The 27,957-nt window shown below is 46.2% G+C and overlaps 1 protein-coding gene across 3 annotated transcripts in view; it reads left to right on the top strand.

Moving 5' to 3' along the window:
- The window catches only part of SYBU (syntabulin), a 55,356-nt gene extending 27,977 nt beyond the window's left edge, over positions 1 to 27,379 (top strand). For 2 of the 3 annotated variants that reach the window (XM_088444379.1, XM_088444378.1), the window contains 4 exons: positions 12,363 to 12,468; positions 16,223 to 16,420; positions 19,550 to 19,699; positions 24,392 to 27,379. In XM_088444379.1, coding sequence (XP_088300505.1) covers positions 12,363 to 12,468; positions 16,223 to 16,420; positions 19,550 to 19,699; positions 24,392 to 25,475 — 1,538 coding nt within the window. In that variant the 3' untranslated portion in view covers positions 25,476 to 27,379. The remainder of the gene's footprint in view (positions 1 to 12,362; positions 12,469 to 16,222; positions 16,421 to 19,549; positions 19,700 to 24,391) is intronic. The other variant, XM_088444380.1, reaches the window with a different exon arrangement.
- The last annotated feature ends 578 nt before the right edge of the window (positions 27,380 to 27,957 follow it).

The raw sequence follows: 27,957 nt of genomic DNA on the forward strand, positions 1-27,957 counted from the left end.
AGTTTGGGTTGTTTTGCTGTGCGTATATGGGAAATAGTGCCGGTAACAAGGTTTTACTTATTTGTCATAACCGTGGAAATATCTTGTTTTACAGTAATAATGAGTCTTGTTTAAACAAGTCACACAGAGATAGATGTTCTCTATAACAATGCTCTCTATTCACCTATCTGTGCTGCTGTATCGTAATTGCCTCAGTCTGCAAATTCCTGGTGCTTTCAATGTCCGCTTGTTAAATCCACATACAGAGGATGCCAGATTAGCATTGGTTAAACTTCCACAGACAAACCAGTGACCGAGTCTGGTGTATAAAACGTTAGGAATTGGTTATAAATTTGAGTTAAGCATAGACATATTTGAGATGTAAAAATGTACTTGACTGTTCATAGAGAGCCTTCTAGTGACCCATGACAAAATGTATAGAGCTTTCATGGTGAGGGTTGTAGTATGAGAGCTTATGCTGGGACTAATACTAATAGTTCGGGTGCAGGCTGTGTGTGGTTATATAACACCGGCGGTGTATATGGGAATTATTCTGTTGTTTTATGATTAGACTGGCTATTCTGATTTCTTTTTCCTCCACTAGCGGGCACAGGGACAACTCTGGGTATAGCCTGGAGAGGAGAGTCTGGGCAACAAACAGTTTAATGCAAATTACCCTCAAGTCCAGGCCCCTCTCCTCTATACCCTGTTTCCAGGCACTGGACCTCAGTTTGAGTCTGGTGCCGGCAGGAGCTGGGCACCAGGTTATAGGGGGGGGTGGTTCCCCATAGTTTATTTAATTTACTTTTATTTGTCGTCTTTTTTTAGAGTAGGCAGTGTAAGGCGTCTTATAGGACGGGGCTCCACCAACCCAGCAACAGTGGCCACAGCATCGGCGACTGGGTCAGTGACTTCGGTCGTGGACTCTCACCCAAACAGGAGCTGCCAACTGCAGCCGGCGCACATTGGGAGAAGGGGGCCGTGAATTAGTGGCTGTCACCGCTGGAGCAGGAGACCTCCGGCGGTGCTGATAGTCAGAGGCATTCGTTCTGACCGCGCTTACCACTAGACCACCGGGAACTTTGATACGGAGCAGGGGCTGCTTTATTGCATGGCGGCCATTATCCCTGGTGGTTAGACCAAACGGGGGAGGTGGGTGCTTCCCTGTTTGCCCCCCCCCCCCCCCTCTCCTGGGGCGCGCTTTACCTACGAGGCCAGCAAGCCCCAGGCACATTTTACCTTCACTCTTCTCCTCCAAAACGCTGAGCGGACAATTTAGCTATAGCCTGTATCGGCGTTGGAGAGTGAAGCAAGGGCTCCTGTCTCCTCTGACAGCCTGCTCCCAGCAGCTGCACTACTTTCCTGCTCCTTCCTGCTAACATTGGCTGGTTTGTTGAGCTTTGCCCACATAGTCTGCATAGAGTGGTCTGAGTGTATTGTATGTATGGTAAGTGTACTTTCCTCATATCTGTGCCGCTGGGGCTGGTTACTGAGGGTACATCCCTGGCAAGGGTGAGTATTTTAAGTTTTATACCTAGCTGGGAGTTGACAAAAGCAGGTATATTTCTAGTAGTTCACTGTATACTAGCACTGAAAGACCCTGATTTGCTTACTAATAAGGAGGCTGGCACTACATGCATCGTGCTCTTGCAAACAATGTCGTAGTGTCATTCTCCTCAGGATCCGGAGCATGACGGTCTGTGTGTCAATTGCTTTGGGGCCCCTGCAACAGGTCATTTCGCCTATGGCTTCTTCACAAGAACCAGCTTGGGTATCTCGGCTGACTCAGGTAATGTCACAGATGTTTAGACCGTATGTCAATACCACCTGTCCCTGTTGCTGTGCCACAGCTCCCCATGGCGGAGATACCCTGGATGCAAACCTTTTTTTTCACAGTCTGTCCAGGGGTGAGCTCGGGTACCCACATCCTTTCAGCAGATGTTGGATAGAGATAAGGCTCCTAGGCGATGGCCTGCTCCACGTGAAAGTGGTTCGGATTCAGAGATATTCACAGATGACTAGGCTAGCACTTCCATTACCTCAGACGTGGAGACATCTTCTGTCCCAGAAGAGGTTATGTCTTCTGTAGATGTGGAGGCTCTTATCCTAGAACTTTAGTCTATTCTGCTAGTTGAGGAATTAGAGCAACCTCCTAGATCTAAGGCATCTGTCTTTAAAAGACACAAAAAGTCAGTGTCGGAATTCCCATCCTCTGCACAACTAGGTGTCCTGGCGGAGGCGTAGTCTCACCCTAGTAGACTCTTTCAAGTTTCTAAGCATATAGCTACCTTTTACCCTCTCCCTGCTGTGGCTGGGGCTAAGTGGGAGTCTCCTCCCCCAGTGGCTGTTCACATAACTCAGCTCATTCGGTCATCCCTCCTCCCTATTTCTAACACTGCATCTATTTAAAGGGCCTACAGGTAGGAAATTGGAGAACTTCTTAAAGACCATTTATGTAAACGCAGGGACTAGTTCGTCCAGCCCTGGCATCGGCTTGGGTAGCTAAAGCTGTGGATCTCTGGGTAGATTCTTTGTAAGAAGGTCTCACCTCTGGCGCACATAGAGCTGATGTAGTTACTACAGTTTAACATATCAAACAAGCAGCTACTTATTTACCTGGAGCATCTATAGATCCAGGGATTTTCACCTATAAAGTCTCTTCTTTGGCAGTGGCGGCTAGAAGAGCTCTCTGGCTGTGCACCTGGGAATCGGGCACAGAATCTAAGAAGGCTTTGGAGGCCCTTCCATTTTTTGATTGGGATGCCAGTTTCTTCTTTTTTCGGCAGTGTGGATGCAGACCACAACAGACGCTTGGGTCAGGGGAGTGGTGTCTCAAGGATACGCTCTCACCTTTCGTCAGCATCCACCTTCAAGCTTCTTTTCCACCAGCCTTCCTACACAGCCGGAAAAGGCAGCAGCTCTCGAGGTGTCTATTCACTCTCTCATGGCCTCAGGGGTCGTTATTCCTGTTCCCCCGTCCCAGAAAGGGTTCGGTTTTTATGCCAATCTCTTTCTAGGTCAGAAGCCAGACGGCTCTTTCCAACCCATCCTCAATTTAAAACACCTGAACAAATTTCTTCGGATTCCCAAATTCCGCATGGAATCACTGCAGTCAGTCATTCTAGCTGTGGAACCAAGGAACTTTATGGCATCACTGGATATACAGGATGCCTATTTACATATCCCTATACGAACCAATTGGCAACATTTTCTCAGGTTTGCTGTCCAAACCAGACACTACCAATTTCAGGCATTAAACTTTGGATTGTCCACGCCCCTCGGGTGTCCACGATAGTCATGGCAGCACATCTGCGCTGCAGGGGTGAATCATCAATTGGAAGAACTCCACGCTATCTCCATCCCAGCAGATGCTCCATCTGGGAGCCATGTTTAATTCCAGAACTCAGAGAGTCTTCCTCACTCCGGACAAAGATTGTGTCCTTACAAACCAGAATTTGCACCTTTCTCAGTCAACGGCGAGTGTCCATTCACTCATGCATGCAAATTCTGGGGTCGTTGGTGTCCACTTTCGACATTGTGGAGTACAGCCGGTTTCACTCCTGGTCTCTCCAGGGTCTCTTTCTGAGGCGTTGGATCAAGTCATGTCTAAACCTCAGGGCTCGGACTCTAATTTTCTCCCAGGAAGTTAGTCCCTCCCTACTGTAGTGGCTCCCGTGTTCTCATCTGTACAAGGGATGCCCCTTTTAATCCAGGACTGGGTCACTCTCCCCAACAATGCAAGCCTTCGAGGGTGGGGGGCTGTAACTTGTCATAAATCACCAGGGCGGCACTCGCAGTTGAGGAGCCTTGCAAGAAGTCAGCAGAATTCTTTGCTGGGCGGAGCGGCATCTTCCAGCACTGTCCGCAGTTTTCATACCGGGCGTTCAAAATTGGGAAGCGGACTTCCTAAGTCGTCAGGACGTCCATGCAGGTGAGTGGGCATTACATCCGGACGTCTTCCAGTTGTTAGTCCGTTGCTGTGACCTACCAGACATAGATATGATGGCGTCTCGCTACAACCACCAGCTTCCAAACTATTGCTCTCGCACCAGGGATCTGGGAGCTCATCCTGGTAGATGCAATGGCTGTTCCCTGGTCCTTTCCACTGATCCTTTGCAAGTTCAAGCTGGAAGGAGGCACTCTGATCCTGGTGGCTCCGGATTGGCCCCGGAGGGTGTTTAATGCAGATCTTCTGGGCCTGTCCATAGATGCCCCACTGTGCCTTCCACTGCGGCTGGACATTCTGTCTCAGGGCCACGGTTTCCATCTGGATCTAGCCCGTCTTGTTTTGACGGGGTGGCTCTTGAGACATCCATCTTAAGAGCAAAAGGATTCTCCAGGAGGGTTGTTTCCATGCTTGCAGCATGGTCCTGTCTTCAGCTCGTATCTATCATCGGGTTTGGCGTACCTACTTTTCGTGGTGTTCGACTAAGGGTTTTAACCCCAGGTCCTTCTTCCTTTCCTGTATCCTTTCTTTTTTTGCAGACCGGTCTGGATTTTGGTCTTCAGCTCTCATCCTTGAAGGTCCAGGTTTGGCCTTGTCTGTCCTTTTTTCAAAGACAGATAACTCTGCTTCCTCAGGTGTGCACTTTTTTTCCAGGGAGTTCTCCATGTTACAGCCACAGTTTGGTGCTCCTGTGGCTCCCTGGAATCTTTTGCTAGTTCTCCAAGCACTCCAGTCGGCTCCATTTGAGCCGTTACAGTCAGTCGACTTTCGTTGGCTCACGTGGAAAACTGTTTCTATTACCCTGCGAGCCAATGCGATGGCTATCGGACTTGAGCGCTCTCTCGTGTCGCTCTCCTTTTCTTGTGTTCCACTCCGACGGCTGTCTTAATGACTCTCTTAGGCTACCTTCCCAAGGTTGTGTCCCGTTTTCATATTAATCGGGAAATAGTAGTTCCTGCTTTTCAGTCTTCAGATCCATCTCATCCTGAAGCCAATCAACCATACACTGTGCGATATGCACCGTGCGACGCGACGGGGGATCCGACATATCGGGCGGTCCCCACACATGGTGCGATCGGGTGGCCGACCACCTGATACGCCGGCACCCGCATAGCGCTGCATGGGATCGCACATCGCATCCCCTAATCTACTGAACCTGCAGTAAGATCTGGGGGTGCGATGTATGACCCCACGGGTGTGCGCTCTGTCCGATATAATGCCCATGCATGGTGCGATATAGCAGCCAAACCGTACCAATCAGTCGGATCGGCTGATTTATCGCACTGTGTATGGGCCGCTTGAGTATTTTTTGGATGTGGTGAGGGCTCTCTGTATGTCAAAAGGACTAAGAGGTTTTGTAAGTCACTCTCTCATTTGTATTATAAGATTTTCACAAGAAGGGCTGGCCAGCTACTCGGCAGACCTTAGCCCGCTGGCTACGATTTACCATTTACCAGGCTAACTCCTTGGCAAACCTACCTGCCCCTGCCGTGGTGACTGCACATTCCACCCAGTCAGTGGGGACTTTGTGGGTAGCACGCTGTGGGGCTTCTGCAGAACAGCTCTGTAGGGCTGCCACATGGTCATCTGCTCGGACCTTTATCAGATTTTACGCTTCTGATACTTTTGTGTCCTCGGACGCCGCCTTCTGGCGTTCTATGCTCACTCCAACTCGGGAACGTCCCCGCCCATAGGGGACAGCTTTAGGATGTCCCAGAGTTGTCCCTGTGCCCCCTAGTGGAGGAAGAAGAAAAGGAGACTTATGTCTTATCTGTTAAGTCTTTCTTCGATGCCATAGGGGGCACAGGGCACCCACCTGGCGTTTCCTTGGTGACCGGTGTTTCCTTGGTGACCGGTCCGGCTGTTCTTCCATGATATGTGTGGTTCTGTATGTGTGGTTCTGTATGTGTATGCTGGCCTTCCTTCTCCTCTGCCTCGCTCCCCCCTAGTACCTAGCCCCAGTACTTACCATCGGGATTCTAACAGGTGTCAGGATGCTGGCACCAGGATTCTAAGCGCTGGCATCCAGACTGTCTGTATTCTAACTTGGATGCAATCAGGAAGCCGGCTGACGTAAGCCCGACAGCCGGCTTCCCGACTGCTTTATCCCGTCGAGGGTTAAATGACAAGCGTCTAAATCTAGACGCCTGTCATTTTTCCGACGCCAGGAGACTGGCGCCCGGCATCCCGATCGAAGGGATGCCGGGCTCCGCGAGCGAACAGCTGCGAGGGAGGAGGGTTAGGTTTAGGGCTCCCGGGGGGGACTTAGGGTTAGGCACCCCTGCGGGAGGGCTGGGGTTAGGCTAGGGGGAGTGAGGGTTAGGGTTAGGCACCCCCGGGGGGAGGTTAGGGTTAGGCACCCCCCTGGGGGACTTAGGTTTAGGCAGCAGGGAAGGGAGAGTTTAGGTTTAGGCACAGGGGGGAGGTTAGGGTTAGGCACCTGTTAGGGGGGTAAGGTTAGGTTAGTAAGTACTTGCCTACGGACGATCGGGATTTCCAGCACTGTTGGGCTGACGCTGCTGGGATCTCTTCATTTGTCTGCCTGACGCTGCCGGGATTCGAACTCCCGGCCATGCAGCCGGCGATATTTCATATCACTTCCATTCTAACTACATCTCTGCCACTGCTGTACTATGATGATAGCTAGTGTCATGTAGCAGTTTTTGGCAGGAAATTCCCTTGTTGTTAAACCCATAATCCTGCTCGACACTTGCCAGGTTGTGGTTGTGCCCAGTCAGGCTGTGCACATGGTTTCACACATCCACTAAACTCAATGAAGATCATTCATACCACGCCCCATACTGTAATGTCATGTCCCCATGTTGTAGTGTCCTGCCCAATGTCCAGCTCCCCTCCTGCTCCTGTAATCTTCCATGGGGCTTTCTGCTCTCCCCCCCTATCTAGATTTTCACACAACTGTTATGGCCGGTACACACTAGATGATGTCTAGTGTTTAGTGACTGGACCTGGGGGGGTGCCGGCATACACACTTGCTGATTTGCGGCAGTGACAAGGCGACAGGTCCGATGGGCGATTTCACTGATGACATAGTGGGTACACACTGGCCGATATGTCGGTCCAATCCGCCAGATCGGGTGACCTATCTCTTAGTGTGTACCCGGCATTAGTCTTATGATGCAGACGTTGCTTCAAATACAGGGCCTGATTCAGACCCGGTTGCAAGCGCTGTGTGCTCGCAACCGGGTCGATGGTGGGCCCGTGCGCATGCGCGAGACCCGGCTAGCGATGGGCAATCCGGGTCTCGCAACAAAGGCGGCGAGCTGTCGATGTTGAGTGACAGCTCGCCCCCTTTGGTGGGCGGTCCGGGGGAGTGGCTGCCCAAACGAAGGCGTCCCCATGTGAACGCCTACCGTTTAGAGGCGGCCCCACTGACATCACTCGTGATGTCAGTGGAGAGGTTTCGGCTCTGTTAGAGCTGAAATCCCTCTGGAGCTTGCGGACTAGAGACCCTACCACAAGGGTCTCGTCGCAAGCGCGATGGTCTTGACCATCGCGACCATCATCATGGCCGCTCGCAATAGCTGTGGGTGGTCACCCACAGCTATGCAAGCGGCCAGGAGGCCGTTCAAAAAAAACACAAGCCCGGCCATGATTCAGAGCGAGCGCTCTGTCAGAGCGTCCGTCTCTGAATCAGGCCCACAGTCCCAACACACATGATGACAAATGTAGAGCCCCCAACATCTGATGTATGGTAATACAGAGCACGGTAATGATACAGAACCCAATTTTCTGTAAAATTTGAAGGACATTCTTGTGACTGTACAATACAAACCTTAACAAAACGGACCTTCCCCTTCTCTGTAACTCTGGAGTCTGATTGGTGTTCTGTGCCTTTAAGGACAGGCTCCAAGTGACCTGATTGGCTGCGTGCTTATGGATGTCCATTGGTTAAGTTCACAAAATGGCTGCTTGTGCAGGTGGCAAGTCAATACTGTATAATAAGAATTAATAAGCTCTCCTTTAATTAGCAGAAGTCTCCAGTGAAAGAGAAATTAACAAATCTATGCAAGATTTCCGTGTATTTTTTTTTTTTTTTTTTAAAGTGCTTGTGCTAGGGAAGGGTGTGGGGATGGTTATCCACCTAGCGTCCTGTTCTGGCACTCACGTGCTACTGAGGAACAGATACAAAGGAAGGGCGTGTTTGTCTTCTACAAAAATAGACACCAAAAACAATGTATTAGACATAAAACATTTTATTAAATTTTTTAATGCGAAGAATGAAAAATAATTTCTTATTCTAGGGGGCATTATGGAAATCAACATTAATTACAGAAGGGATGAAGAAGTGCACGTGACCAGTTGCACCCATGTTTTTAACTCTGTGTAGAATAATTTTTTTATTTTTTATTTTTTTTATACAGCAAGTTTATAATATATTTTTTTATATAATGTTTATATTTTTAGTTGTCAGTTTTTTTTCTTTTTCTTTTTTTTTCTTTTTGGCTTTCAGTTTCACTATTGAAAGGAACGTCTGGGATTTTGACTCTGCTGCGCGTGTATGCCCTGGCTAGCTGGGTGTTATGTCCCCGCAGACTGACCCAACGAAGCTGTAAAGCAATTCACAATGCGGTGTATCCATTTTAAAAATTGATTATGGTGATGTGTGACTCTTCTTTCATATCGCCAGACCTAAAAATAAAATAAAACAACACCATGGTTTATGTAATGGATGATACTTTTTGGGGGGTGTAGGTGGAGGTTACCCTACTGAAGAATACAGACTGAAGGTTTTCATCCCCTATATTTCCAGGGTGCACCACACAGAGGGAACCCTGTTGTAAATCCCGTCTTCCCCCCATTATAGGGGAGATGTATCAAGCCTTGGAGAGAGAGTAGTTGCCCAAAACAACCAGTCGGCGTCAAGACTGTGTGGGCCTGATTCAGAGACGTACGGTGTGATTTCGTATGCTGTCGGCAGCGGCATCACTATGTATGTGCGGGCTGCACCCAGCTACTCTGCTAATTTGGTGTCACACTCCTCGGATTTTGTCGCTGGGTAGTGCTGCAGGTGAGGTGACAGATGATGTGCATATGTGTGTGTCAAACCCCCCCCCTTGTGTCCACAGAGTGTGGGGAAAGCCCTTTAGCATGATGAAGAGGGGGGTTGCTTGGGTGTCACCCCAAAAAAAAGCGCACATGAGGGGCCATGGCAATGAAGCCACGCCCCTTGGACGTGTACGAGAGAGGTCGGTAAGTGCCGCACCTGGGGTCACCACCCCCAGAAACGCCTCTGCAGAGGTGTGTTTGTTTGTAAAATAGCACCCTCCCCTAACAGTACGGAGATTCCCACCGGAGCCATGGCAACTGGGTACATATTCGCAGCCATACCCAGGTTCTCCGATAATCATGTTAGTAAGCCCATGGTCACGCAGACCATGGGCTCCTGGACTGAGACGCTGGGTCCATCTTATGTGCATAGGGCAGAGGTTCCCAAACTCCGCCTTACAGTCCAGCTTTTAAGGATATACATTGAGTCCAGGTGGCCATCTGTGCTCAAGCATGGATATCAATAAAACATTTACTGTAATGGCGGAGATTGAGCACCTGTGGATAGTGGATAGTTTGCCTACTGCGACCAGCCCTCCATAATGGCAACGACCCACCTGCGTTTTCTCGACCACTCCCCCGTTTCCTCCCCCAAGCGGTGCGTTCCTATCAATCAAACTTCTGTCCCTGAAGGTATGAGTGCGGGGTCGCAGAGGGGGCTTGGCGCATGCGCAGTTCTGATCACTCGGTTACGTAAAAATTTGATCTGAATGCTGTGTCCATGAGTCCGACCCTGTGGTAGATAAAGGATTGGTTGTTTTGCATAACTTCCCCACTTTATCTCCCAAGGCATGATACAGGCTTGATGCATCTCCCCCAGTGTCTTTTTAGAGATGTTTTATTGCCATTTGTACACCCACTGCCTCTTCCCTCAGTTCAGGAGACAGAACATAATATAATTTGTTCCCGTTCGGCACAGCAGCTGCTGATCTTTCCCTCGTGCTTAGTCTTTCCTTTCTCCTCTCGGTTGCTATGGAGCCTTCTAGATTCGCTTACTTGACCTGCGAGCACCAGGATACGTTAACGTCCGTCTCCATGGCAACACCAGCATAGAATCTCTGCTCCTCCAGCAGGATATATGGATATTTGGAACACCCCTGCAATCAAAAGGGAGGCTCTGCTGTCGGGGTGCGCTGTCGTCTGGTCTCACAACCTGAAAAAAACTGAATATCAAACCGAAAATCCTACGGAACTGAAGGAGCCGATTGGCTGTAATTGTACTTTTTTGTACAGGACACCTATTATTGTCCCTAATTAGTTTTTATTTTATTTTTTTGTTGCAAGGCAAAGACAGGATCTTTGCAGATCAAAGCGAGAGCACTTGTACAGGAAACAAAGCTCACCTGTGTAACCGGATTACATGACATTACTGCATCTTGTATAATACGTGGAGCTTTGATCATGATCCACCAACATGTCCTTAAACCAAAAGAAAATAACGGTCATGGCAATCCTGGGCGGTGATAGCAGAAAGAGGAAATAGTTTTTAAAAATGGCTTTGTCACCACCCACAGGCTATACGAGCGTGCTTTGTGATGGCCGCGATGGTCGAGACCATCGCGACCATCGAATTTGCGAGCCGGAGCCTGCGGTTGAGGTTTTCAACCGCAAGCTCCGGAGTGATTTTGGCTCTATCAGAGCCAAAATCACTCCCACTGACATCACTAGTGATGTCAGTGGGCCGGCTTCTGACGGGAGGCGTTCCCGTGGGAACGCCCCCGTCAGGGAGGCACGCCCCCGGCACGCCCACCAAAGGGGGCGTGCTGTCAATCAACATTGACAGCACGCCCCCTTTGATCGGACACAACGAGCGAAGGACTTTCCTTCGCTCGTCGCGTCTGGCGCATGCGCACGACGGAGCTCCCTCCGTCGTGCGCATGCTCAGTGCATAACATCGACCCACTTGCGAGCGGACAGCCGCTCGCGAGTGGGTCTGAATCAGGCCCTAAGATTTTTGGGTGAATTCATCACATCACATCCTCATCTGAGATGCGGATTGTGATAAATATGCCGCAGGACCGATCATCCTCTGCCGGGTAAGTATACACTTAGCCCAGGGATGGGGGGGATAGAGGGGACTTGGGGTAGGCACCCCCTGGAGAAGGTTAGGGTCAGTCTGGGGGAAGGGGGGGGGGTTAGGGTTAGGCACTAGGGGGTGAGGTTAGGGTTAGGCACCCCCCAGGAGGGTTAGGTTTAGGGCGTGGGGAGGGGGGCTTAGGTTTAGGCACCCATGGGGGCGATATTAGGGTTAGGCATTAGGGGGGGAGGTTAGGGTTAGGCACTAGGGGGGAGGTTAGGGTTAGGCACCCCCCAGGAGGGTTAGGTTTAGGGCGTGGGGAGGGGGGCTTAGGTTTAGGCACCCATGGGGGCGATATTAGGGTTAGGCATTAGGGGGGGAGGTTAGGGTTAGGCATTAGGGGGGGAGGTTAGGGTTAGGCACCCCCCAGGAGGGTTAGGTTTAGGGCGTGGGGAGGGGGGGTTAGGTTTAGGCACCCATGGGGGGGATATTAGGGTTAGGCATTAGGGGGGGAGGTTAGGGTTAGGCACCCCCCAGGAGGTTTAGGGCGTGGGGAGGGGGGTTAGGTTTAGGCACCCATGGGGGGGATGTTAGGGGTGCCTAACCCTAACCCCCCCTAGTGCCCTAACCCTAAGGGAGGGTTAGGGTACTTAGCTCGAAGTGTCTGGATTTCTACCCGCCGGGCTGCCGCTGTCGGTATTTAATATGGCAGCTAAACAGCCGCCGGCATTACATACTGTTTCCACACATGTGTGAAAAATAATGAATTACTTGTTTACTGATGAAAACCTAAGACTGTTGTATGCAGAGGTTAGGGGAAAAAACGTTATATTAAAAATGTAATACAAAGCATTCATTCTAGTGAGTGTATTGTCCACTGTTGATGCACATCCCTAATTGTTATATTTTGCACTATTGCACATTTGTGTTGTGTTTATTGCTGCTTGCTGTATGTTATTATGTTTCTCTCTATGTATTTAGCATAAGTTGGAGTTATTATTTTACTATCCCTTTTTAAAAGTAAATTTATAACATAAAAGTGAGCACTCTCTTCCCTAAACAAGTCTTTGTATATTTATCCTGTGCGGGAATCATTTTGTTTCTCCCACATCATGTACTATGTTTTGGCAGAGGAAAGCTGCCTCCGCGTGACCCATACAAATGACGGTGACCTTTGGCTGATATGTCCCAGATAATAGCTTTGGATGCAGTGTGTAACGTTATATTGTACGATGTATATGTACTGAATTCTCCTCTGAGTGATCTGGATCGTTCCTGTTTATCCTGCAGGTGTTTGGCAGCTTAATCCGCTTTTCTTTCTTTTTCTTTTTTCTTTTCCTTCTTACAATTTAGGAAGTGAAGCGGATTTCAGTTCATCCAGCAGTACTGGCAGCATATCCGCCCCAGAGGTCCATATAAATGCTGTGCCAGGGGGCAAGAAGACTGCACATTCACGCAAGTAAGAGTTTGTAGATAGTCTCTTGTCTCAGGGGGGAGACTATGAAGGTGACACTACACCGCTTAGGGTGATCACAGAACAATGCATCCATTTTTCCCGTGCTCTGGTGCTTTAACAAAACAATGTGAACCAATGACCTAAGACTGGGGACTACAACACCCAGCATTTTTCCAACTGCAAAGGCTCACAGTACACTTCGAAGCTACATATTTTATGTAGTGCACATATTATATGCCAGAAATATTCTGTTCTATAAATCCACACCATGAGCCGTCTTACATAATAATTATTTTAGCACTTTATAAAAGGGAATTTTCTTGCATGAAATATACTATAGGGGGAGCTATTCAGCATTGGGAGCCTCCCGAGGACCAGTGCGGGGTCTTTAGAAAAGTCTCTGTGACCCTGATTAAACTGCCAACACCTCGGATTCTCCTCTTTCATCAATTGTTGCAGCAAAGTTACCAGCCCGTCCCCCCCCCCCCCCATGCACCACTGCTCCTCCCAAAAAAAATACGTCCTATATTTTATCTCTCTATGATCAGTTGATATTCTATAATTGCAATTTAGGGAATTTTATGGCATGGTGATGGGCCTATTTTATGCAGGGGCCTGGAGCTATAGTGCCATCCGCCCCATTGTTAATCTGACTCAGAGCCGGGTACAGCATGGTTGTGTTCACGTGATTGTAACATCATTAAACCTTTTCGGAAAGGCGTATTCCTTGCAGGTTTTGGATTTACCCCTCTAGCTGATAGTATGGGATACATTCAATATCCCGACTGCGGGGTTCCGGCAGTCAGAATGCCGACGCCGGAAACCCGCCACTTATCGGAATACTGACACCAGCATCCTGACCACCGGAATCCCTAAGGTAAGTAGTGGAGTTGGGCGGAGGGTTAGGTTAGGCACTAGGGGGGAGGAGAGGTTTAGGCACCGGAGAAGGAGGGTTAGGGGTTCGGTATAATTACCTCCAGCTGTCGGGATGCCGAACGCCGGCATCTCATACCCAACCCGATGGTGACTGTAATGAGTTAGGTACCGTGTTCTATTTGCATATCCACTTGGATTACTGTAGGAAAGATGCCGGTTTTGAAAAGGAAAACAGATGTTAGTATATATATATTCTCTCTCTCTCTCTCTCTCTCTCTCTCTCTCTCTCTCTCTCTCTCTCTCTCTCTCTCTCTCTCTCTCTCTCTCTCTCTCTCTCTCTCTCTCTCTCCTCTCTCTCTCTCTCTCTCTCTCTCTCTCTCTCTCTCCTCCTCTCTCTCTCTCTCTCTCTCCTCTCTCTCTCTCTCTCTCCTCTCTCTCTCTCTCTCTCTCTCTCTCTCTCTCGTACAAATGGTAAATGAGTTATTAGTACACACTAGTTTACTCCGGCTAAAGTCTTGGGAAAAAATAAATAGATTTGAAGGGAGATACTGTAAAATGTTACAAAGTGTTTACCCCCCTAGTGTATTTCCCAGCTCTAGGATTAAACTACAGTCTGCCAAAACCTAAAATCGCTGACCTCCTCTTTTTTTTTTTTTTATAGCAATGTTGAAATACATTTAGATTCCAAGTTGCAATTTATGGTCCCCTTTAGTACATATCCCATTAAAAAGAAAAAAAATCTGTGTATGTACAGTCTTCCTTTTATAAAGCGGGTTTAATTTTGCATTCTACAACTGGGCATAGCGCAGTTGGCATTGAAGAGGGGTGGCATAGGGAATTTTATTATTTTGTGCAGATAATGTACATGGGGGTAAGTGGCATACATATAGCCAGAGCACTTTTTTTTTTTAGTTTATTTATTTTTTTAGCATTTTTAGTTTTTCCTATAACATGTGATCCATAATTAGCACTGCCTTTCTCCTCTCTCCTGTTCCGGAAGACTTGCCTTACCGCACAGAGCCTCAGAAACGCCTCCCCAGGATAACAGCCGAGAGGTGACTGCATGTGTAACGCCACCATATAAGTGTGCATCATCCTGTGTAGTGTTTATATGGTGCACCTTCATATATAACACAATGTCAGTGTCCATTCATTCAGCATTGTATGCACATGCTGGGGAGGGGGTGGGGGGCTTATTGCATCATCCAAACAGCCCTGCAAAGTTTACTACATTAAATTGGTAATTATTGCCGTTGGTAAAGGTGTTTTTTACGTTCCAGGCAATTTTTAACGACTAGTATTCTCTTCCTGTAACTATTACTAGATACATAGGGCATAGGACTTCTGTGCTTTTTAGCCATGGTTTTTCATCATCTGGCAGAGATGTTTTTGCCATTGACTTGTGCTACAAGGGCAGTTCGGCTGACCTGTCCCTGTACTGGATACATTTGGATGCAGAGGGAAGTTTTGCATTTAATCTCTGGACAATACAAATAAACTGATCTGTTTTATACTATAAAAACATGATTGAAAAGCACAGAAAAAAAAGTTTTGCTAAAATTTGCAGAGTGGAATGTCTAAACCTGCCATCAGCAAGTGAAAAATATATTTTAGAATAAAACTTTTTTTGTATATTGCTCATTTTTTGAAATTTTTAATTCATGCATGTACATAAATTTTTCCTAATGGTACTATATTTGATGTTATATAGTTTAGAATAAAGATTAAATCTTGAAGAGTTGGGTAGCCCTATAAGCCAGTGGTTCCCAAACTTTTTTGACTCACGGCGCCCTAGAGTATCAGAATTGTTTTCACGGCACCCCTAAGCCAAAAGTTTGTTATTGAGAAATTCAGAAAAAAATATAGTGAACTAGTAAAGTGAAGTAACTTGTGCTGACCTGTCATTCTTGGGGTCACTTATGTGATGGGGACATGTTTGCGCTTCTGTTTGTCCACATATTTACATTACATTGACCATAAATAATTTGATTTGGTGCTGGACCCCCATCCTGAGGCACCCCAGGGAGCCACGGCACACAGTTTGGGAAACACTGCTATAAGCCTTAAAGCTATTAAGAGTATCTGGTGCCTGCTAATGTGCAGTTTTACCATAGAAGACAACAGGGGCACAACACTCACAATTAGGGGTAAGGGTTCCAGCAATGCCTGTACATCGGCTATATAGGCCCCATCCTGGGCAACTGGACCTGAGACTTAAATGGGGTTTTATTGCCCAAGCTGTCATCTTTCAGCTCTCACCATTCTATTTCATAATTGGCTGTTTACTCGGTTGCATCGTCTTCCTCTGTAACGTTCCAGCACAAAATCCTTTTTTTTTTCCTGCAAAATGTATAAGGTCCCTGGTTTGATGCTTTCAAACAGCAGCATTGTTATAAAGGGAATAGAGGCACTGTCCAAAATAGTACATTTTAGGCGTGTAAGTCACCGATGAAAGCTGCTACAAAATTTTGCCTCTTCTTTGAGAGATGCACAACAGGCAATATTCATGTTATGTGGATGAAGTTGAGCTCTTTAATGGTGCTGGTCTGTAAGACACATTCCAAAGAAACCCTTTAACATTTCTTCCTTTGGTGTCTTCAGTTCTAAAATGCATCTCAAATGTGGACCCAATATAGAAACCTTCCAACATTCTGGAAACAAGAGGTACAGAAATTGCACCCCCATAATCGCAAACTGACCCACAATTTGATAAAATGTTTAAACTGTGGATATAATTTATTTATGTATTTTTTGCTTGTGTCTTTTTTGTTTGGATGAACAGTTCTGTTGTTTTTATTCCTTTTTACTTTAAAATATGGATTTCAAACTTTTTAGTTTGTGGTTTAATTCGAACTTGAAATCTTTTGTGTGCTTGCTCCAGCCGTGTCTCTCCTGGACAGGGCCATACGTGTTCATCAGGAAAGCCTGTGCATAGTCCCCCTGCCTCCCGTGACCTCTTTTCCGTGATGTACAGAAGTCCGATGAGCCCGACGAATGTTCATGATGCGTACGGAATCTCCTCCCCTAGCAGCAGTAACTCTGGCTCCTACAAGGGGAGCGATACCAGCCCCGCTATGAGGTGTGTATGACCCTGACCAAGACCCATAAGGAGATTTTTGTTCCAACGGACCAGGAGTATACGTGTAAAACGTGTACCGTGTTTTTCTTTACGTTTTGTGTCCGATTCGCATTGCAGACGCCATTCAGTGTCAGGGACATGGAGGCAGGGGAGACGGAGCCTCCCCTGTCCTACTACCGAGATTTGATATAAAAATGATTAGAATAATACAAAGAAGATATTTATAACTTATAAACGGCTTCTTTGTATAGTGTAATCATTATTCTAGTTAACACGCACCAGCTTTGTGGAGCTCCCTGGGACTGCAGGGAGACGAGAGATGAGGCAGCAACAGCTCAGCCTCACTTCTGTATAGTCAGACACTGCTTGCAGAGCTGGGGGCAGGGCCACGTCACGGGCAGAGAAATGAGAGTGCCTGAAACGAATCTCAGAATAAATAGTGGTCAGGTTAGGGTGTGGGTTAATGATGCAGCCTTAGTGGGTTAGGCTGTCTTCACTGGATATCCAGCTAGCATGCACCCGTCCCCATTTCCTACCTGAAGAAAGATGGAGGGAGACATCTGATCCACATACTACACTCTCACCCCATATGATATCATAAAGGACTGCTAATAGTCAGTGGTATCTATCTCATTTCTCTATCATCTTGGATAGAATCAATTTATTTATATATTTTTATTTTTATTTTATTTTTTATTCATTAAATACAAAGTACTTTTCTGTTACAAAATACAGTTTGATAATATTACTACACTACATGCCATGGATTATTGTCTATGTTATACAAACTTGGTACATGCATGAAATTTCTTTTTTTGGAGTGGTATTCAATTGACTAAAATATTATATTTCCTCTTTATTCCACATTCTGCCTTATATCCATGATGGTTAATTGATTCAAGTGTAGTTACAAGAGATTGGTTCTATTCATATTCATTAAAAAGAAGCAGAATTGTGTCTCTTTGCTGAAGTGCGGCTTGTGTCTACCCAGAGCTTATCAAGGGTCTGTGGACCTCATTCTGAGTCGGTCGTTGCGGCCGCACGGTCGTACGCCACCGATGTTCGCTAAACTGCGCATGCGTAAAATACGCAATGCGCGTGCGCAAACTAGCTGTTACGATCGGAAATATCTCTCTCCTTGAACTTGGCCAGGTCATTAGTCTGAGTGACAGGATGAGGCGTTTGTGGGTGGTAACAGGGGAAGGTGCTTGTGAACGGGGGAGTGGAGATCCGAACGCAGGCGTGCCTGACTATGCAAACGGCGTTTTATGGGAGTGCATAATTAACTAAGTAGTGTCATGGCACATGTGACATGGGAGGATTTTACACTGACTTGATCGTAGAGCTTAAGAGAGGGTATGGTCAACCTTAAGCTCTACGACCAGCTCCGATGGTCTCGATTAATCCTTATATATGTCCGGAGATGACGTGTAATGCGAACGAGAAGGGGGCGTATTTTTAAGCTTACGGCCGCATCCTCCCCTTGGTCGTCCAGCTAACGATCCCATCTTAACGACGCAACTTGCGAGTGCATAATTTGCATATCCGGCCCCTTTTGCCTTACGACCGTGCGGCCGCAACGACCGACTCTGAATGAGGTCCTATATCCCTGTAATTAAGAAAATCATATTTAAATACAATTTTTTTTCACCTCGATACAAGTATATTGAAACTGCTTAATTGATCTCAGCGGTATCCTCATACTTACCACTTGAGCTTAAGGGGTCTAGTTACTAAGCTGTGTTAGGAGACAGACTGAAAAGTGATAAGGTACCAGCCAATCAGCTCCCAACTGCCATCTCACAGGCTGTGTTTGAAAAATGACAGTTGGGAGCTGATTGGCTGGCACCTTATCACTTTTCACTCTGTCTCCTAACACTGCTTAGTAAATAGACCCCCTATGTCTTTCATTTTGAGGCTACCTTTTTTTTTTGCCTTACTTACATGTGTTAATGTCGTCTGTCTTTGTCCAGGTCTTCTTAAAAGAATAATTTTAATATATACAATAAAAGTTTTATATTTTATTATTAAATATTGGTAGAACTTGTGCCCCAACAAAAAGAGAGTACTTTTCTTTCCCCAAACAGATATGGTATGCAGTCGTGATGCCAACGGTCTAAATGCCGACCATCTGCATCCCGACTGTCTAATCCCGGCAAGGGTCTAATGATAGGCGTCGAAATCCAGAGTCCTGTCATTTTACCTATACCGGGAGCCCGACGCCCAGCATGCCGATCGAAGGTAAGCCGGGCCCGGACAGCCGCAGGGGGGGGGGGGAGGGTTAGGAGCTCCCTGGGTGGACTTAGGGTCAGGCACCCCCCCAGGAGGGCTAGGCTAGGGGAAGGGGGGGGTTAGGCACCCCCGGGGGGAGGTTAGGGTTAGGCACCCCCCCCAGGAGACTTAAGTTTAGGCTGCGGGGCAGGGGGGGGTTAGGTTTAGGCCCTTACAGGGGGGTTAGTTAGGCACTTGGGGAGGTTAGGGTTAGGCACCCCTAAGGGAGAGTTGGGGTTAGGTTAGTTAGTACTTACCTTAGCTGCTGTCGGGATCTCCACTGGTGCCGGTCTTCTGGCATCGGGATTTGAACCGACGGACGCATATTTCATACCGATCCCCCAGATATACGTACACTGAGTCTGATCTGTTACTGGGTATATTCTGCCCACTACGGTTGTGGTGTTCTGCACATTTACTCTGAATTCTTGCTTTACTCGTTACGGCACTGATTACTAGAGGTATGTTCTGGCATTTTTCTTCCCCAGTAAAATATTTAGCATTTTATAACAAGCACTTACAATATCCTGTTTCATGCTGCTGCCAGACCAGAGTCACTTCTGTATTATCCACAAGGAGTTTGTTCTGTTCTCACAGTTTTTTTTTTTTTTTTTTTAAGTGAAATAAATCCCTTTTTTTTTTTTATCTCTATGAAATGGTCGGCAACACAAATTACGGGAAAGAGACGACGTTACCTGTGTGCTCCGTGATGATACATCCGCAGTGATGCATAGAGTACGCTAAGCACTGTGCCCACAGCAGGATTTTGAGGGAAAAGCTGCACATTTCAGCTACAAGCTTTTGTAAAATTGTCATTCTACAGATACCAAGTCCTTTTGTCTGTCTCTTCTTCCATAGGCGTACCGCGCGATACACCTCTTGCGGCAATAACCACGGCATCAAACCGCCTTCTCCTGAGCAGTATCTGACGCCACTACAGCAGAAGGAGGTCTGCATTCGCCACTTGAACGCAAAGCTGAAAGAATCCCGGGGGACCCTCCAGGAAAGGCACGTGTTCCTAATTACTGTGAGATCATGAATCTCGCCTTCATTTGTTGTGTTTCTCAGCCCTTAGATTTTATCCACAACCCATTTTCTGGGAATCCTTGTTTGAGCTGTGTCTGCACCTATCATAGAGCTGCTGTATGTCCCAGCTTTTCCTAACAGTCCTCATTTTTTCACAAGAAATGTCTATCGGCTAGGGCTAATTTTTATTTTAATTCCTGTTCCTTGTGCACCCAAATTAACAGAATAACCAGTTCATGGAGCCTACAGTCTAAATACCCTAACACTGTGTGGGGAGATGTATCAAACCTTGGAGAGATGAAGTGGAGAGAGAGAAAGTACCAACCAATCTAGTAATAACTGACATTTTCCTGACTGTGTTTGAAAAATGACCGTTAGAAGCTGATTGGTCAGTACTTTATCTCTCTCCAAGCTTTGATACATCTCCCCCCCACAATTGCGCACTCTGGGCCTGATTCAGAGCCGAATGCTCTTTAAGAGTGCTCGCTCTGAATCAGGGCGTCCCTGTTTTTTTTTTTAAAGACTGCCTCCTGGCCGCTCGCATAGCTGTGGGTGTTCGCCCACAGTATTAGCGAGCGGCCAAGTGATGGTCACGACCATTGCAACCATCGGAGCTTGCGACGAGACCCTTAGCTCACCACTGACATCACTCGTGATGTCAGTGGGGCCACCCCCAAACGGCAGGCGTTCCTTCGGGAACGCCTCCGTTTGGCCAGCCACTCCCCCTGCCCACCTCCAAAACGGGGCAAGCTGTCAATCACAATCAACAGCTGCCCCGCTTTGGTGCGATACCCATAGCGACGGAGCGACCGTCGCTGGCTGGGTCTCGCGCACGCCGGCTCCGGTGTGCGCATGCGCAGTGGGGAACCATCGACCCGCTTGCGAGCGCTGTGCGCTCGCAAGCGGGTCTGAATCAGGCCCTATGTCCCATTTATAGTCTGCAGCTAGTTAACCCACCAGTGTTATTTTTGGAGTGTACCTATTGGAAACCCACAGAAGCATGGAAAGAACGTACACACTCCAAACAAATTAGGTCCCGATCAGGTATCAAGTTAACTAACCTCTGTGCAACTGTGGTGCTGTCTTTCACTTAAAAAATATGGCAGACCTTAACCACTCTTGTCTATTTTCTGAACACTGAAAAAGCAAGTGGGGCTGACTGTGTTTCAAGTGTCAGCTGTCCGCAGCTTGTCCATTCAACTTATACCCCTTTTACACTGGCCAAATATCCCGGGTCACGGCTCAGTGTCAACCAGGGTCACGGCTCAGTGTAAAAGGGGCTTAGGTTGGATTCCCGGATCCAATGACCCAGCAGTCCAACTTGCGTAGCGAGCAGGGTTGAACACTGGAACGAACCATGTAACCCTGCAGTGTGAACAAGTCATGCGACCCAGGTCCCATTCACCGCATATAACGCAGATCCGCAGCGCTTGAAGATGTCCTCTCTAAGCCTGGCAGGAGAGAACAGCTGCACCCGTGTGCAGTGTAAACGGGGCCGACCTGGGAATAACTTGGGTGCGAGCTGCAGTCTGTAAAGGGTCTGAGCCGTGTTGTGTTCCAAATCATGAGTCAGACCTGGGATTTTGGTGTAAAAGGGGTAAAAAACACACATCCCATTACAATGAGTATTACACTTGTTGTAATCAGCCAGATGAACAGCGAAAGTCAGAACCAAAATGCTTCATTTAAAAACTGTAAGAACAGCTCACAGCCATAACCCGACACGGAAACAGCAGTGGCACAGCGTATGTAAGGGGAGCATAGCTGATGTTTACTTGTAATACAAAGTTGTGTCTATACGGTGGTGGTATGGGTTAAAAATGAGTTGTGAAGTACCTGTCTGGAACCGCTTTCTGGATCGCAGAGCTGCAAGACAACATTGATGATCTTTGTGCCACCCACCTGTAATCATCTTTAATTGTCCCATTATTTGGCAAAGAAAACTACATTCCTTTTATTTTACAAGTTTCCTTTGCTTCATTTTATAAGCATGATGTATGTGGACGGTCAGGCTGCAGAGCCTTTATATTAAGTTCATTCTCTTCTCCTTGGTCATACTGTCCAGTAGCCAGAATAGGAATTTGCCTTCAGGCTTTAGTTTCCCCATGAGACCAAATATTCTGAATATTATACTTTAGATTATATTGTACAACAGACCAGCCATATCTGCTTCTCGGATCTGTTTTATAATGGCCCTTATTCTATGGAATGGTATTGGTTCTCTCTGTAACATGCATAACACAATTGTACACAAGTAGCGTCAAGGGCAGAAGTCCCGGGTTTGTTGATGGTGAGACCCTGATAAAATTCAGTAGATGGTGGGGGCACCAAAGTACTGTTGATGGGATGGGAAGGGTATGCAGTAAAAAAAATTATGTTGTATAGTGAAAAACCCCTTGAAAGTCTTATGCGGGCAACCAACATTTATTTGCTGTATAAATGTTCAACTGTTTTCAGAGTATGAGAGGTTTCGGAATGGCCAGAAGAGCCGCCTGTGTTAATCCTGTGCTTCAGTGTTTTTAATCCTTACATTTTTGGTATTGAAAAACAGACCCCAAAAAATTACCTTTTTTAGCTATAACCCTTATTAATGATGTACAGGTCAAAAATGGTCATCTTGGATTTACCACATGAAAGGACTTAAAATATTTCCAGATTGCAGGTAAATCATACTTGCCTACCCTCCCGAATTGGTCGGGAGCCTCCCGAAAATCGGGTGCCGCTCCCGACCTCCCGGGAAGGCAGGCAAGCCTCCTGGGCACCAGCGACCCGTCCGCCCCCCCCTGCACTCACCATCAAAATCCCGGACAGCGGAGGGGCCAGTGACGCGATTCGCGCTGAATCGCATCATCACGGCACCGCCCCCTGCCTCACAATGCCTTTAAAAACGGCATTGTGAAGAGGGGGCGGAGCCTCGATGTCGCGATCGCGATGCCACACCCACATGCTCCCCCCCAAAATGTTCATCATCGCCGGGCCACGCCCCCTTTTCGCTGCGACCCGCCGAGAAAGCCCTACAGCTCCCTCCCGGAAGGAGGGAGTGAAATGTCGGCATGTATGAGGTAAATTACTTCTTTTAATAGGCAAGTGCAATGACGTTGATGCTAGGCCCTGGCACTTCTGCTCCTTGTATAATAAAAAGTTGGCCCTTAGTTGGATTCATACTGTTCCCTCCACTTTTAGCAGTCATTGGCCCTCATTCAGAGCCGTTCGCTATTTGCGGTCGTTCGTTTAAAAACAAGGGGTGGCTATTCAAATGATCCGTACGCACATTGTAGTCTGTTCACACCTCTAAGTCTGAACGAGCGAGCAAAACATACGCTCGTTTATTTGTTAAAAACGCCCCCTGGCTGCTCGCATCCTACGTCATGTCCGCTATTTATTAGATTAATCGAGTACATCGACCAGCGTATGAACTGCTCGCTATTCTTGTGGTTGGTGTTTGCTACCACAAATTTGCGAGCAGTTCTGGCTCTAAAATAACCCAGTGACGTGGTCAATGACGCTGCTGTTTTAAATATACACACCCATAAAACGCCCGTTTTGACCTTTAAGCACGCCTGCGTTCGGATCTCCACTCCCCATTTTCAAGCACCATCCCCTGTTACCACCCACATACGCCTCATTCTGTCACTCAAAATAGCAGGCACTCGCTATATAGCGTACAAACGATTTTCGGCCGCACTGACTGGTTCGCGCATGCGTACTAAAAACCGTACGCATGCGCAGATGTGCAAACATCGCTCGGAACGAGCGTACTGCCGCTAACGAGCGGCTCTGAATGAGGGCCATTGTTCCATCTCTCCATCTGTTTTCTAATGCTGGGTACACACGGAATGATCTGTACCACCAACGACTTGAAAGATATATCTTTCAGTGAAGTCCTCCTGCCATATCTCTGAACAGGCAAAGTTGACGATATCGTCCAGATTGCCTGCACGTTCGAACGATCATAGATATCGTTATTGTTCATGCGGGAACGCGCATCGTTGGTCGTTCACTGCATAAAAATGAACGATATATCGTTCAACGATATCTATATCGTTCATAGATATCGTACCGTGTATATGGAGCTTATACAGAGCATACAGAGGCTGATGCCTTGCAATGGGCATGGCTAGTCTGATTTCACTCGCATCAGATATTATGCGTGAAATCACTGACCATTTTTCCGGAGACCTGCGCATGGGCGGTAGATTCTAGCATCAAGCAGATCCAACTCCACTGCCAGAGAGCTGGGGGCCCACACACAGGCTGCTCTCTCCTCTCTTCAATAGCCAGTGTCTTCAAGTATCGTTCAATTAACCCTTTCAACTTTTGCTACGTATGGCATTTTCCTTCCCTGCTGGACTGTGCACATTCTACAACCTTCTACTCTGGTCAAATCCGCAGAAATTTTGTCTTTTATGGTTTTAAAATAATTACTGACCCTCATCTCTGCAGCCATGGAACCAATTAGTGCGGTCCCCAGCTTGAACCTCCCCTTGGTGATGTCTGTAAACTTGGAAACGAGCTTTAACTATCTTTCAATTGCAGGAACAGTGTGTTTCTGCATTTTAAGATGCTAATTCCTTTCAGAAGTACTAAAAGTACCAAGAATACTTTTTTTTTAGTCCCTTTTTTTTCACTTAGAGTTTTATTTTGAGGTTCTAACTATTCTTTCTGAAATTGCAGGGAAGCCGAAATAGAAGACTTGAAATCCCAGCTAGCCCGTATGAGGGAAGACTGGATTGAAGAGGAGTGCCATCGCGTTGAGGCCCAGCTTGCCCTAAAGGAAGCCAGGAAGGAAATAAAGCAACTAAAGCAGTTTATCGAGACCATGAAAGACAGTTTGGCCGAGAAGGACAAAGGAATCCAGAAACATTTCATAGACATAAATATTCAAAACCAGAAACTAGAGACCCTGCTGCGCAGGATGGAGTTGGCCCAGGACGAGGCATTCAGAGATGAACCATGCTTGGACTACATCTGCAGATCACTGGGAGATTCTCTGACGGAGAGTGCGATGTATGATAAAATGTCAGAAGGTCTACAAATGGAAGACCAAGTCACCGAGGAAATGGCGGACTGTGATCTGCTTCTGAACGATGAACTGGCAAACAGAGACGATCTGTACGATGACAGCATGATGGAAACCAGAAGTGACCTAGGTAGTCTGGCCAATCTGAATTCTGCTTTGCTGGCCGGCATTCCTTTTGAGAAGGATCATGAGAAAGTACATTCGAAATGGGCTAAAGGCTCGCTCTGGATGGAGCAGGGAATCCAGACAGATGTTGTTCCTTACAGCCTGGATCTTGAAAACCTCATCCTCAAGATTTTTAAATCCCACAATGACAATCCAACTGGTAAATCATCCTCTGTTTTACATGGCATCCAGTTTATATGTTCTGCCGGTTCTACAAGTGTAATTGACTTGACCCCTGATGATCCAAACTCGGCCATCCTTTTGTCCCCAGATAGTGATTTTCATCCCATTGCCTTCTCAAACCGTGCCATGAAAGAACTTGATTTTGACCGACCTTCACTGCTGTCTTACAAAGGGACAGTACAAACGTGTCTGGCCAAAACACACTGGAGTGACCATTTTTTAACCGATCTTTTAGCCGTGGTGGTGCCTATTATCCCTACAGTTTTATGGGCATTCAATACGCAGAGAGGAAATCGCGACCCGGTGTTCAACATCGGTACCATGATGCGTGGATGCTGCTTGATGGCTTTACATACACTCCGCAAAACGTCTGACGGTTCTTGTATTTAGAACATAACATTTTCTGTTGGTGGGGGGGTGGGGTGGTGGTGATCAGTTAGGGGTCGGTTCAAACGCAAGCGATCCGCCATCAGGACGATTTTGTGGCATGAGTCTCTCGCTCATCTCTGCTCGCAGCCCATGCAGGTGTGATCAGAGATGAGCTATCGTAATCGCTGTCACATGCATATCACGGATCATTGATTCTACACCTTAATGTGATGCCAGACCTTTATATTTAGCAATGATGGTAGTTGGCGTCTTTTTTTTCCTTTATAAAGACCAAACTCTGTCAAAAATGGGTTACAGCTTCTATACTCTACAATTTGGCATTTGCAGTTATTTGAACACAATTCTTATATAAAACTACTTTGATCTGCTACATTTTATTTTTTGTTTGAATTATTGTCATCTATACTGGGCATTAACCTACAGGGGGGAAAACAAACTCTTTAACTATTTATAAAAGACCACAGGACCAGGTATGGTCTCCTTGCCATCTCACCAAATGATCACCACCACCCCCCACCCCGTAACTTTGCGCCAGGGATTATTTTATTTAACTTTCTCAATTATCTCATTCAAAGGGCAAAGATTCCTTGTTTATTTTCCAGGGCAGGCAGCTTCCCCTTTCCACTTCTTACAGGTTTACAGGATTGTCAGATAAAACCATTTACTGTGTCATAAATTGGGAGCTGTATATTATCTGCCATTTAATTTTTTTTATTTTTTTTACTCTGTAATAATCTATTCGAACTATATAGGGCCTAAACTATTAACTTTGTTTCATTACTTGGTTTCACTTGGTGTTGCTTTTGCTAAGCACTTTCTATAGACTGCAGGCTGTAATTGCAGCCCATAAAATTACCCCCTTATAAGGTGGACAAATACTCTGCTCTCATTACACCCTCTAGGTGGGGAATTGCTAGATTGCAAAGTTGATAGAAACATGATACTTTCCCGTCCGTGTCCATAGCGACCGTACATAGAGCACTTATCAAATTGAGTAAGTTCAATTTGACACTACTTCACCTAAGTTTTCATTTTGCACTTTATCACTGAACCCTCACAAAGCTTCTTTGAAGCAACCAAAAAAATTAAAAAAATAAAATATAAAATAAATTAAATGGATAGCTTTTCTTCTCCCCTGTATAAATTGCACTAAAATACTAAAAGAATAAAAAAGCTATTGAATTTAAAATCTTTATTTAAAAGTTATTGTTTGAAATATATTGAATTTAAAATCTTTATTTAAAAGTTATTACATTTCAGAGTTATCGAATTTAAAGTCTTTATTTGTAAGTTATTGAATTTCAAAGATTTGAATTTAAAATCTTTATTTAAAAATCATTTGAATTTAAAATGTTGCACTTCAGTTCGAATACCGATTTTTATAGTGCAGCCTGGCTGTGCTTTAATGAGTTTATTATTCGCTATGCTTATTGTGTGATTTTTCTCATTGTCCTGCACTAGTTCGTCAGCACTGGGAAGATTCTCTCTTGACCTCTTGTTTAATGTAGTCTACTCTCTTGTGTATTTGTATATGAAATCGATTTACATACTCCTAGCTACGCTGCTGCTCTCCTCGTCATTTCATAGGGCCCCGGTTTCCGCTGTAGGTATGCTTGGCTATCTGTGAAGTATTTATTGTTACCTATGGTAATGTATGTTTTATTGGTAACTGCATTGTATCAGAGCATGTTCGTACTGAAAGATGTGCCTGTATTTAAGAGGTTATTGGAAGTGTTTACGGCATAAAATGGCATGATGAGATGTACTCATAGATTTATAATGTGTATAGCAATTACAGTTTCCTTATTTATTTAGTATCTATCCTATGTTACTGTATGCAAACCTGATTTTGCTTGTCTGATGTCTGTATGTACAGATTAAATAAACTGACCTTGTGTACTCTCCATGTGTGATGATATTTTGAGACTGCAGCTAACACTTTTTTTAAATGTTTTCTTTCTGCAATGTAACAAGCTAGGCAGCATCATGGTATTACGGGCTTAAGCGTTTAGTGCCGCTACTGTATTAGTGACCAAATGTAAAGATCAGAATCAAAGATCCTATCGCATCTATTTCATTGAAAATATCGTCAGTCTTCTCTGTCACAGTACTGGACAGACTCCTATTTTTGGCTGGGTTCCAGTCGAAAGTTTGACCACAAAAAGGTTGATGATGAATAGGTCGACTGGGTCAAAAGGTTGATGTGGGAATGGTCGACACAAAAATGGTCAACACTTGTTTGTTGGATAGGCACTAGGAGAGACAGTTGGGTTTAGGCATTAGGAGTGACAATTACGGTTAGGCACCAAGGGGAGGGGTCAATTTAGGGTTAGGGTGAAGATTAGGGTTAAAAGAAAAAAAAAGTCAGTCATTTTTGTGTCAACCATTCCAATGTCGACATATTTTGACCATATCGCCCTTTTGTACCTGTCAACCCATTGACTGTTGACCATTTGGTGTCAACCTATACATTGTCGCTCTA

This window comes from Taudactylus pleione, unplaced genomic scaffold (genome assembly GCF_031769625.1).
Source record: "Taudactylus pleione unplaced genomic scaffold, aTauple2 ptg000360l, whole genome shotgun sequence".
Classification (NCBI taxonomy): Eukaryota; Metazoa; Chordata; class Amphibia; order Anura; family Myobatrachidae; genus Taudactylus; species Taudactylus pleione.